Source organism: Grampus griseus (assembly GCF_964374135.1).
Source record: "Grampus griseus genome assembly, chromosome: 6".
Classification (NCBI taxonomy): domain Eukaryota; kingdom Metazoa; phylum Chordata; class Mammalia; order Artiodactyla; family Delphinidae; genus Grampus; species Grampus griseus.
Genome location: NC_139000.1, coordinates 80,063,255 through 80,076,134, shown reverse-complemented (window position 1 = coordinate 80,076,134; position 12,880 = coordinate 80,063,255). Strand labels below are relative to the sequence as shown.

The 12,880-nt window shown below is 38.1% G+C and overlaps 1 protein-coding gene across 1 annotated transcript in view; it reads right to left on the bottom strand.

Annotated features, from left to right (window-relative positions):
• The window catches only part of UBE2R2 (ubiquitin conjugating enzyme E2 R2), a 95,343-nt gene that overhangs the window by 7,220 nt on the left and 75,243 nt on the right, over positions 1 to 12,880 (bottom strand). Inside the window, exon 3 of the mRNA XM_082657476.1 lies at positions 9,232 to 9,329. Coding sequence (XP_082513602.1) covers positions 9,232 to 9,329 — 98 coding nt within the window. The remainder of the gene's footprint in view (positions 1 to 9,231; positions 9,330 to 12,880) is intronic.

Sequence of the window (12,880 nt, the reverse complement as noted above, 5' to 3'; positions counted from 1 at the left end):
CCTTACTATTGTGCCAGAGGCATCTAGTGAGATGTTGGATGTACAATAGTGAGAGAGTTAGTTGCCATCCCTGATCTCGCAGGGCTCAGAAATCTTGTGGGAAATTTTCATCCACAGATAAAAACTAGACACCTTAATCACAGGGAATAAAGTTTCTGTGAAATAAAATAAGCTCAATAAGCTCCAAAAATGTTTGAAATAGTTCCCAGGCTTTTTTCTCCCCTAAAAGCTATGTGCATGTAGGTAAGGAGAAACATGGGAGGAAAAATTAAATTTCTCTACCTTTTCTCATTGGTGCGAGGTTATAGATTTTGTTGTTGCAAAATAGCCTTTTGCTCCTGGCCCCAAGCAAAAAATAAAGGGAGGGAACCAGGCAATTAGATGTTTGATTTGATGAAACCTTTTCCTAAAAAGGGTAGAGAGTTTCTGTTATGTGATTATACAAGATTACGACAAAGGCACTTTCAAAGAAAACTTTCCCATCTAGTTCAAATTCATTTACCACATATACACTTCCCACCTTTCTATTAGGGTAAGAATAACTCCCTGTACCCCCACTTCCATCCTTCTGGACTTCTTCAGTAATTACACTAAGAAAATTTAAAGAAACTCATCATTGCCAAAAATGCAAAATGGACTGACAATATCCTAGAAGCGAAAGAAAAATTCCGTAAGGATTGCTTCAGAAGAAAACATACACAACACCTGATAGAAAGATAAGCAGGATAAGGACAAACTGTGGTACAGTTTAATGGTCCAGATCAGCATTTCTTTACAACTTTCTGTGATGATGGAAATGTATAATCTGTGTGTTATCCAATATGGTAACCACTAGCCACATGTGGCCACTGAGCACTTTGAAAAGTAGATTATGCAACTGAAGAAATGAGGTTTTTAGTACTAATTTTAATTAAGTTTAAATAGCCACATGTAGTCAGTGGCTATCATACTGGACAACACAGGTCTAGATGAATTATATTAACTGAATTAGGAAATTTTTCCCAGGAGTGGTTTCACCAGGTTGATTTTCTTATATCTTGTGTTTATTATTAAAATGCCATATTGGGAAGTACAATTTTTTAAAATGGTGAATCATCTAGTTCTATCATAAGAAACTCACTTCTAATACCATGTACTCACTCCCTAAACTGAAATACATGATGCTTTCAGAAGCCTCAGGCACTAACTGTAGTTGACTGTGATAATAGTTATTAACCCAGCACGTTTTCACTTCCTCCCTTTGTCTGGAGAGTAGAGCCATTTTTTGTACAGGGAATCCATTCCACTGATTCAGATGGGGTTAATCTCCTTCCTCTAGTACACCTTCAAACAACAACCATGCCACACCTTCATAAAAACCTACCTACCCACAGCAGTAGACATACCACCAAGTGCTGGCAAAGGACTCCAACACTAATGAAGATTCCTGATGCAATTCATATGCAATATACTATTCAAAATTTCCCAACCAGTATGTTGTGAGTGGGTTACAGGTAAACTGTATGTGATTCCCTCAGGCAGATTGGTAGGTAGGACCTGGGACAACTTGAGCCTCTGGAACAATAACTTCTGGCCAAAGGAGCATCTTCAGCTTACTACATTGTGATCTACGAATACTATCATTTCATATTTTCTATGTAACGTGACTGGAAAAGGATGGGAAGCAATATCATACATAGTTTAAACTGTCTGGCACTTGTACCAAAATAATTTAACACAGGTGTTACATCTGTAGCATGGTAAACAACTCTGCAAGGTAGTAGTATTAATCCTATTTTTATAGAGTGGAAAAATGAAATGTATGTAGAACATACAAAACACAATTGAATCCTGAAGCTATTCCAACAATTACCTTTTTTTGTTGTTGTTGCTATTATTTGGTTAGTTTCAGTTGTTAGTTTCAGTTGTTAGTTTCAGTAAGTATTTTAAAATCCTTTCTCATTTATTGTATTTTTTTCACAAGAAAAAAGAAGTATTTAAGGGAGATAAGAGATCATAATTAAACATCTATGACCCAATGGGTAATACTGTATTTGTCCCTTTTCAACATACAGACAGTAATCAGTGAGATGGGTCTGCCCTTTCTCTGTTAGCTACTATGTCACCGCAAGTACAATTTTAGCAGGGAGGGCAGAAACTGGCCTTAGCTCAACAAAGAAGACATGGCTTATGGGTCTCCCCAGAAGCCAAGCAGCAAAAGTTTGGAATTCTGTAGGATTAAAGATGGGCATTTTTCGTCCAGTGCATACACAGACCCTCCCAGGCAACGTGTGAGGTAGAAAGGGTTCATTCTTTAAAACTTCAACTTACTTGACTCTTAAAACATACATAGAAATACTGAAAGAGAGTTTGAATGATTGAGATTCTTAGATTTTACAGGCCTTAATTTGTTAAAAAGTGACGTACAGAGAAGCAAAGCTCACTGCCTGACCCTTCTAGTTGACCTAGAAGGGCTCTTTTAAGCTCTCATTTACACTATTTCAAAAGATGGACCAGTAACACCAGAAGATCACCCAATTAAAACTCAATCCTCATTATATGCTTTCAAGATGGGAGAGAAATTTAAAGAGGACATCATGGTAAAGAAGTCTGTTATGACTGGGAAGATAAAACGTGGTAGCTTAATGAGTCCACACACTACAAACAGTTTTTCTTTATGCTGCTAAAGCACCTAACAGGGACTTCCTGGTGGTCCAGTGGCTAAGACTACCAGCTCCCAATGCAGGGGGCCTGGGTTTGCTCCCTGGTCAGGGAACTAGATCCCACATGCTGTAACTAAGAGTTCGCATGCCACAACCAAAGATCCTGCATGCCACAACGAAGATCCCATGTGCCACAACCAAGACCCAGAGCAGCCAAATAAATAAATATTTTTAAAAAAATAATAAAGCAACTAACAAATACAACAGTTCCTGCTGTGCAGTCCCTGGAGCTACCGTTGACTGACATACCCCTGAGAACACATGGTAGGAATAAGGGTCTCATTAAAATACACAAAATGACCAAATCACATTTTAGTTTAAAAAGGAAAAATTTTAAATACACAAAATACATATCATTTTCACAGAATGAAACTAGCAATCTGAGTGCAGTGGGACCCAATATGCAAACATCAAGGGAGCAAATAAATAAAATAGTCCTGGCCCAGAATGGGGTTTACAGGAGCCCTAGGAACAGCACAGCCATAGCCATTTCCTATGACCTTGTCTACTTTGCCACCCAATCATTGCAGCAGTTTCTAGCTCCCTGCCCTTTCAGTGGGTTATAGAGAATACTAGATAGGAAAACAACACCCTACCCTACTCCTGAGAGACGCTTCTACATGAAGGTGTGGCCTCTGGAGTGGATCCATAAATCTGGTCCCATGATACATCTTCACAGTGGCAAAGAAAACACTGTTATCTATCCTTCAAAGGAAAGCAAATCCCTACCAAAGACCACTTTCCTATCCAAGAGCCTGCAGCAGGTATGGCAGGTAGTTCTGGGGCTGGTGCCTCAGAGAAAGCACTTGTGAATTCTACTGCAAGGTCTGAGAGACCCCCTACCCACCCACCTCACCCACCCCCTGGAAGCTCCCACTTGGTTCTGGACAGAACATGGATTAAGGCACATTTTCTTTCTTTCACCAAGAAGAGGCATGGTGTTGTGGACTCCTAATCACATACATGTAGCAGCATCGGGGGGCCCTATCCTCCCAACCTCTTTCTTTGCTGACTAATGCCTACTCCTCAAAACTTCCCAATTCCATAAGGAACTCTCACCCCCTAAACTTAATCCTGGACATCTGAGGATAGGACTGTGGATCTCTTCTTCCAGAAAGTATGCTGGCTTCCTGAGCTTTTAGTGGAAGCTAGCTGGCTGCCACTCTGGATCCCTACAGTTGTAGCGTAGTACATTTTTCTTGGTTTCCCCTTTAGCCAACTCTCACTACTCACTAGATCTTGTTATATAAATCGACTTCGGCTCTCAAAGGTAACAGGAATTCCTTACTCTTCTTCAGGTTACAAAAGCCTGTACAACTTTATTTTCTGAATATGTTCACTGAGGTGTTAAATGAAAGACTAGTGCAGGTGGTCATGGAGGAGTCCAAACACGTGTGAACATGGAACCACTTTCAGATAACAGTGCCATTCAGCAGTCAAGACCCTACAACAGGCTGAACTGAACCTTCTGCCACCTCCACTGCTGTCTTGGCTACAGCCATAAACTGGATATGGAGCTTAGAACCCTTAGTTAGACAGTGCTTACTCTGGATAATTTAGTAGCAAAGGGATATAAAGGAAAATCCCTGGCATCTCATATCTTGCCTCTTGATATTTCAGTGCCGTAAATAACCTGTGAGAAATATGTACAGTTTACTACCTTAAGGAGCTCCCTTGTCTCAAAACAAATAACACAGAAACAAATGGGAAAGGGAAAAGTGTCCCACATTAGGTAGTACCTTCCTGACTTTTCAGAGTTCTGGACATCACCAGGTGTTCCAGATGATGTTCCACAAGGCATGCAAAACACTCTATGTCCCCCCTTAGAAATCCACAAACACCAAAACTCTCCATTCACTCTCCCACCCCAAGAAACACATTGAAGAACCATCCAATGATTATATGGAACTAAGTAAGAAAGAAACAAAAAGGTCCAAGAAGGTAACGATTTCCAATGCAAATACCCTTTAGAGCCATGGATGAAGATCAAAGGGGCAATCTGAAGATAACTAAGTTCTGGTTGTGAAGCCTCTAAATAAAAAAAGCATAAATGCAGGGAAGGCAATCCCTCATGTGAAGTCCAGGTGCTTCTAAATTGGGGCTCAGGTGACCTGAGGGCCCAGAGAGAAAAAAAAAATGATGCTGGTGCCCAAAGTGGCTAAGGTGGTTTTAAAGGGCAGATTAATATGAAAGGAGTTCCCTGCCCTGAAAGGAATGGATTAAATGAGAAACAGGCCTTTCTTTTTTTTTTTGGCCATGCCACATGGTTTGTGGGATCTTAGTTCTCTGACCAGGGATTGAACCTGGGCCACAGCAGTGAAAGCACTAAATCCTAACCACTGGACCACCAGGGAATTCCCCAAACAGACCTTTCTTAAAAAGAAAAAATGTTTATAATATTTTAGGCTGAGACAAGGCAAATACAGTCTGTGTGTATTTACATAGAAGTAAAGGCAAAAATTTTGAATTCCTGTGGGTAATGGTAATAGATTGTCCATCCAAGCAGCACGAGAATGCAATGAGAAAAATCTTGTTTGGGGCTTTGCATCTAAAGAACAGGGAGGCTTCAAATTCTATACTGAAGTTTTAACCCCCAGTACCTCAGACTATATTTGGAGACAGAGTCTTTCAAGAGGTAATTAAGTTAAAATGAGGTCCTTAGAACAGGTCTTAATCCAGTATAACTAATGTCCTTATAAGAAGAGGCAATTAGGACACAGACATGAACAGAGGGAAGACCATGTGAAGACAAAGAGAGAAGACAAGATGAGGAGAGAAGCCTCAGAAGAAACCAACCTTGCCGGTACCTTATAGAGTCCAGAACTGTGAAAAAATAAATTTCTGTTGTTTAAGCCGCACCAAAAAAAAAAAAAGGAGGCTTGTTTTCTCAAAGGGTGGGTGTGGTGGCGGTATGTGAAGCATTTGATTCAACATTCAACCTCCAAAAGCAAGAATCACTAACACCTTAGAGCTACTACTTCTTCTATTCTAGGGTTACTACTAGTCCTGAAAAACAAGCACCAAAATCATACTTAAAGGACAACCCTGGGGCTTCCCTGGTGGCGCAGTGGTTGAGAGTCCGCCTGCCAATGCAGGGGACACGGGTTTGTGCCCCGGTCCGGGAAGATCCCACATGCCGCAGAGCGGCTGGGCCCGTGAGCCATGGCCGCCGAGCCTGCGCGTCCGGAGCCTGTGCTCTGCAACGGGAGAGGCCACAACAGTGAGAGGCCCGCGTACCACAAAAAAAAAAAAAAAAAAAAAGACAACTCTGCATTTTTGGTCCAATTTTTCAACAAATCTTCCAAGATATTTAAAACCTTTTCTCTACATTGTCAGTTTAATTTTACTGATAAAATAATGTGTTTCTTTCGAAAGCATGCCAGCCTCTTAAACAATTATATAGTGTGAAAGAGATGAGAAATAGGGTAGCCAAACGTCTCCAAGGCAACAGAGTAATCCCATAATATCCTCAAGGAAAGAAAGCATGATCCTGAAATCTTATATCTAGTTAAAATCTGTCATTTGAAGTATAATGGCAAACACACACGTATACTCCCATATACACAAGCACATAGTACTTTGAACACGTAACAACTCGGAATGTAATACAGCTCCTAGGAGCAATCCCTTGAGAAATTACTGATGGACAATTTCAGCCAGTTAATAGACCAAAGGAAGTAAAATAATGAGGAACAAACAATGAATTCATTTAACAACAGGAATAAGAATTTTTAAAACTGGGATTAAGCTACAGAGTACAGATTATAAATTTTATAACCCTGACAATAAACAATAATATTTAAAAGTTAGAAGGGGGAGGTAGAAGGTTTCCTTTTCTTTTATATCTAAGTGTCAGTATACCATCTGATGCTGAAAAATCAAGTAATAAGTACGTATAAGTTAAAGGTCTAAATAATCAGCTAACAACTGTGTGATATACGGATATGAGGGGATGAAGTAGAAATATACTAATTTTACTAATGATCATAAAAGATCCCGTGTAAAACAATGGTCTTAAAATATATACATGCCCCTGGAGACATACGAAATATCCTATCAGTTCTCCCTTCCAGCTTCCCTTTTCACAGCTGCCCTTTACAAGAAATGCATACCTCCCACACATCCCAAATATTTCTATGGTGCATTGCCTAGTGATGAAACATAAGATGTACAAAACAAAGAGAAATTTACAAATAGAGCCGACCGCTTTTCCCTTCTCATAAATAATTTTGTTAAAAGCATAGAGTGATGTTAAAAAAAAAAGTATTTTGCTATATAGTGGAGTATAATAAATTCAGATATGTATAGATTGGGGCTGCTGGAATTATATTTTCACTAAAACAAATTAATTCCATCTCTGATTATTGTTAAGAAATGCATCAGGGCTTCCCTGGTGGCGCAGTGGTTGAGAGACGGGTTCGTGCCCCGGTCCGGGAAGATCCCACATGCTGTGGAGCGGCTGGGCCCGTGAGCCATGGCCACTGAGCCTGCGAGTCCGGAGCCTGTGCTCCACAACGGGCGAGGCCACAACAGTGAGAGGCCCGTATGCATCATCGCCGAGGGAGAGTCCCACTAAAGTAAAGCAGAAAGTATATGGAATATGCAATGATTCCTTATTTTATAGACATAATAAACTTATGGCAAGTCTCAAGGCCTGATCTATCTGAGAATTATTCAGAGGCATGATGTTTGTCAAGGTGAGGTGTATCAACACATTTATTTAAATTAAAAAGGGAAGTCAGTTTTTTTCTCATTAAAAAAATATACTGGCAAGATGTGTTGAAATCTAAAATGTATCTATTTTCCCAATCCTTTCTAAGTATACTGGATGGAACAAAGTACCTAAAGAAACGAGTAACCAGCATAATCAATAGTATTTGATATGTCTTGAATAGACTTTTTGGTCTACTCTTCCCAGAAGGTGGGAAGCAAACACATAACTTGATAAGAGACAGGTAAGAAATCCTTGTGTGCATCAGGAAGCTTCAAGTTCTTTGCTTTTGACAAAAATGGAGATTCTAATTGAGTTACTAGCTTCCAGATCATTAAAAATGATTAACAAAATGAATGAATGAGTAAATGGGGGAGAGCAGATTAATCTCCTGTGCAGAGGAATTGAAGTAACTTATACAGGTATCTCAGCCTTGTGGGAGTATAACTCCCCCCTCCTTAGTGTGGGCTGCACCTAGGACTTCCCTTATACAGAACAGAAAGGGGGACAGGAGGAACTTTACAGAGGAGAAACCCTAAAAACAAGAGTCTCAGCCAGGTGATGAATGTTAACATCAAGAGTGGTAAGTCAGGCTGACAGTATGTACTCCTGCTATGACGTGATGAAAATGTACTTTACCTCCATGTCTTCCTCCCCAACGCTCATAACTCCAGTATAATAAGCAGAAAAACATCAAAAAAAAAATCCCATTTGGGGGGCATTCTACAAAATACCTGATCAGTATTCCTCAAAATTGTTAAGGTCATCAAAACCAAGGAAAGTCCAAGAAACTGCTGCAGTTGTCTAAGGAGAACTGTCTATTAAATATAATGTGCTATCTATCATGCATGGGGATCTCAGAGCAGAAAAATGACATTAGGTAAAAATTAAGGAAACGTGAAAGAGTATGGACTTTAGTCAATAATAATGTACTAATACAGGTTCACTAACTGTAACAAATGAACCAAATGAATGTTAGATGTTAATAACAAAGAAATCTGCAGGTGTGGGGAATATGGGAATTATCTGTACTTTCCTCATAATTTTTCTAAAAATCTAAAACCATTCTAAAATTTTGACAGTTATTTTAAAAGAAACACACTGATGACAAAACTACAATGAGAATACCATGTCCACCGTCTGGGATGGCTATAATAAAAGACATGGAAAATAACAAGTGTTAACAAAGATGTGGAGAAATTAGAATTCACACACTGCTGGTGGGAATGCTGTAAAATTTAGTGCAGCCATGTTGGAAAATACGGCAGTTCCTCAAGAAGCTAAACACTGAGTTATGCACCCCCAATTCCATTTCCAGGTATATGTCCAAGGAAATGAAAACATATGTACACATAAAAACTTGCACACAATGTTCAATGTCACACAATGTTCACAGCAGCATTATTCATAATAGCCAAGAAGCAGAAACAACCCAAATGTCCATCAACTGGTGAATGGATAAACAAAGTGTAAAGACTAAGACTTTTCAGCAAAAAGTAATAAGAATCCTAGAATAAGGAAGCAACCAATCCAAACATGGAACTCATGAAATCCAAAGCTGCAGGATGGAACTTAATGTAAGAGGAAGAATTCAGAGTAGAAAAATTCTTCCAAAGTGAACACAGAGAAATGAGTAACAACATATGCATTATTACTCCAGAATTACAACTCTTCAAAATGAGGCATACATGCTACTTAAAGCTCCAGTAGAAGACAAAACAACCAAATATAGAAAGGATTCGTTTGTACTTGTTAAAAGATAATATCCAATCTTCAGAGCCACCTAAAAACCAGATTATTCCTTATGTAATTCCTTACCTGACATTTTGAGTAGGATTCCACCTTTCAGACGGCAGTTCTCCACTCTGTGGGTCATCTACAGGTGGATGAAGAATTGAAATGCATACATCTCCATTCTACGAGACACAAATATCACATTCAGTAAATACTCAAAAGTATGTTATTGAAAAAATATCAATTCCGCTGAAATTTCTTTTACTCCTAGAAGACTTGTTTTCTTACCATTAGGGGAGTAAACAATCCTGCTTTTTCTTCTTGTTTGGAATCAATGATAAAGAAGAATTAAACTTTTTTTTATATTATAAATATTCATTTTGACCAATCTCCAAAATACATTTCTTAGTTAAAAAAAGAAGCACTATTATCTGTAACACCATCCTTCTAAAACAAATCATTTAAAAATAGAAACAGACAAACATGATAAATCAATGATTCAAGAGTCTTGAGAAGCAACTAAATCTCTCTATTTTTACACATCTAACATTAAAAGAAACAAAAAAAAAATCTGACCTTGCTTAAAATATGCCTGGAGAGAAGCTATAATCACCTTTAATATTAATCACTGGTTTCAATAAATATGGTTTATATAAACTGACACATGCCTCACAACAACTTAATTATATATATAACTCCCTCAGTATATGGATAGAAAGAATTCACCACTATAATATTCTGGTTCATAAATGTAAATTATAGGACCTAAATTACAAGTACATTTAAAGTCAAACATATATGGATTGTCTACCATATGCAATACAGATTGTTAACAGAAAAGACAAGACTGAGAACGATACAGTTGCCTCTCTCTCAGTCTAAAATGAAACAAAAGATTCAAATGTTTAAAAAATTAGAGGTGTAACCATATAAAGTGAAAAAAACTTACATATAAACCCAAATTTACACACACCAAGATAACAGAACGTTTTTTAAAGGATAATAAAATTTTAATAAAGCCAATACCGAATACTATATTCCAAAACTCTGTATTGTTAGATAACATGAGGAAAGTAAAAAAGCACTACAGAAACAAGGAGAGAGAAACTAGGTGTATTTGGAGAGGACACCTGGGAGATGGTGTGGAAGAAAAACAAAAAGCTTAATCGTTGAGGAAGCTTTGAGATGGGCTTTCAATAATGATTACAATTTTAATAACCTAAGGGAAATCCAGACATGAGATTGCCTGAAGAAACCAGCATCATAAATAAAATATGTTCAGGCAGTTACATTTATTTTGTATTATTACACCAATACCACAAACTTAGTGGCTTAAAACAACACAAATTTATTATTTTACAGTTTTGTAGGTCTAAGTCTGACACTGCTCTCCACAGAGCTAAAGTCAGTGTGTGGGCAGCAATGCATTCCTTCCTGGAGGCTCTAAGGAAGAATCCCTTTCCTTGCCCTTTCTGTCTTCTAAAGGCCACCCACACTCCTTTGTTCTTGGCCCCCTTCCTCTAATCCTCAAAGCAAGCAATGTTGCATTTTTGAGCCTTTCTTCCAAAGTCACATCTCCTCACTCTCATTTTCTGCCTACCCTACCTCTTCCACTTTAAAGGACCCTTGTGATTACACTGGGCCCACCTAGATAATCCAGAATAATCTTAGTTTAAGGTCATCTGATAAGCAACCTTAATTCCTCTTAACATGTAATCTAACATAACACAGGTTCCAGGGATTAGAATGTAGACATATCTGAGGGACCATTATTCTACCTACCACAGGAGTGAAGAACACAGCTTGAAAGAAAAATAGAGCACAAAAATTAGTCGAGAGGAGTATGTTACTTTGTTCAGAGTTTAATATGTGTGTAAGTAAAATTTCTTAGTAGTGAAATGACAAAAATAGATCTGTACTTAGAAATGACATATTAAAAGATGGGCATCTCAACTGATGCAGACAAAGCACTTGACAAGACCCAACACTTTCTCATAATAAAAACACTCAGAAAACTATAGTTACCTTCTAGCTATCTTAAAATTGTAAAGGGAATTTATTTAAAAAAACAAAAACAAAAAACCCACAGCTAATAAACAGCATACTTAATTAATGGTGAAAACTCTCCTCCTACGATCAGAAATAAGACAAGGGCACCCACTTTCACCACTGCTATTTAACACTGTCCTGGAAGTTATAGCCAGAGCAATTAGAGAAGAAAAAGAAAAATTTTAAAGTGTACAGATTGAAAAGGAAGTAAATCTATTTCCATTGCAAATGTCAAAGAAAATTCCAAAGAATTCACAAGAAAGCTACTAGACCTAATCAATTCAGCAAAGTTGTAGGATACAAGATCAACACTCAAAAATCAGTTTTATTTTGGGATTCCCTGGCGGTCCAGTGGTTAGGACTCTGCACTTTCACTGCCAAGGGCCCGGGTTTGATCCCTGGTCAGGGAACTAAGATCCTGCAAGCTGTGTAGCGTGGCAAAAAAAAAATTCATTTTTATACACCAGTGATGAATAACCTAAAAAAAAAATTAAGCAGGACTTCCCTGGTGGTACAGTGGTTAAGACTCTGCACTCCCAATGCAGGGGGCTGGGGGATTCAATCTCTGGTGAGGGAACTAGATCCCACATGCGTGCCACAACTAAGAGTTCCTATGCCACAACTAAGGAGCCCACCTGCTGCAACTAAGACCCAGCACAAATAAATAAATAAATAAATATTAACAACAACCAAAAAAAAAAACAAATTAAGCAAACAATTCCATTTACAATGCCCTCTAAAAGAATAAAATATCTAGGAATAAATCTAACCAGGGAGGTGAAAGTCCTGTACACAGAAAGCCACAAAACATTGCTCAAAGAAATTAAAGAAGACTACAAAAAGCTACAGAAAGCTACAAAACATTGCTCAAAGAAATTAAAGACCTAAATAAATAGAAAAACAGCCTGCATTCATGGGTAGGAAGACTTGACGTTGGCAATATTCCCCAGTTTGAGCTACTGACTCAATGCAATCCCAATCAAAATCCTAGCTTCCCTTTCTGTAGAAACTGACACACTGTTCCTAAAACTTATACGGAAATTTAAGGGACCCACAATAGCCAAAACAATCTTGGAGAAGAATAATAAAGTCGAAGGACTCACACTTCCTGATTTCAAAACTTACTATAAAGCTACAGACAAGAAGACAGTTTAGGACTGGCATAATGATAGACCAGGGCAATAGAACTGAGAGTCCATAACTGGACCCATACATTGCCAATTGATTTTTGACAAGATGGTTAAAGTCCATTCAATGGGGAAAGAACAGTCTCTTCAGCAAATGATGCTGGGACTGGATTTCCAAAAACAAAAGAAGGAAACTGAACTCCTACCTCATACCATATACAAAATTAACTCAAGATGGAACAAAGATCTAAGAGCTAAAATCATCAACTCTTAAAAAGGGTGTGTGTGTGTGTGTAAAATTTTCATGACCTTGGATTTGGCAATGGATATTTTAGGTATGACACAAAAAGCATGAGCAACAAACAAGCAAACAAAAACAGATAAACTAGACCTCATTAAAATGAAAATATTTTGTGCAAAGGACATTACCAAAGAAAGTGAAAAAAACAACCTATAAATACAGAAGTATCTGCAAGTCATACATCTAATAAGAATTTAATGTCCATAATATATAAGGAACTTCTATGACTCAATGACAAAAAGACAAACTAGCCAAT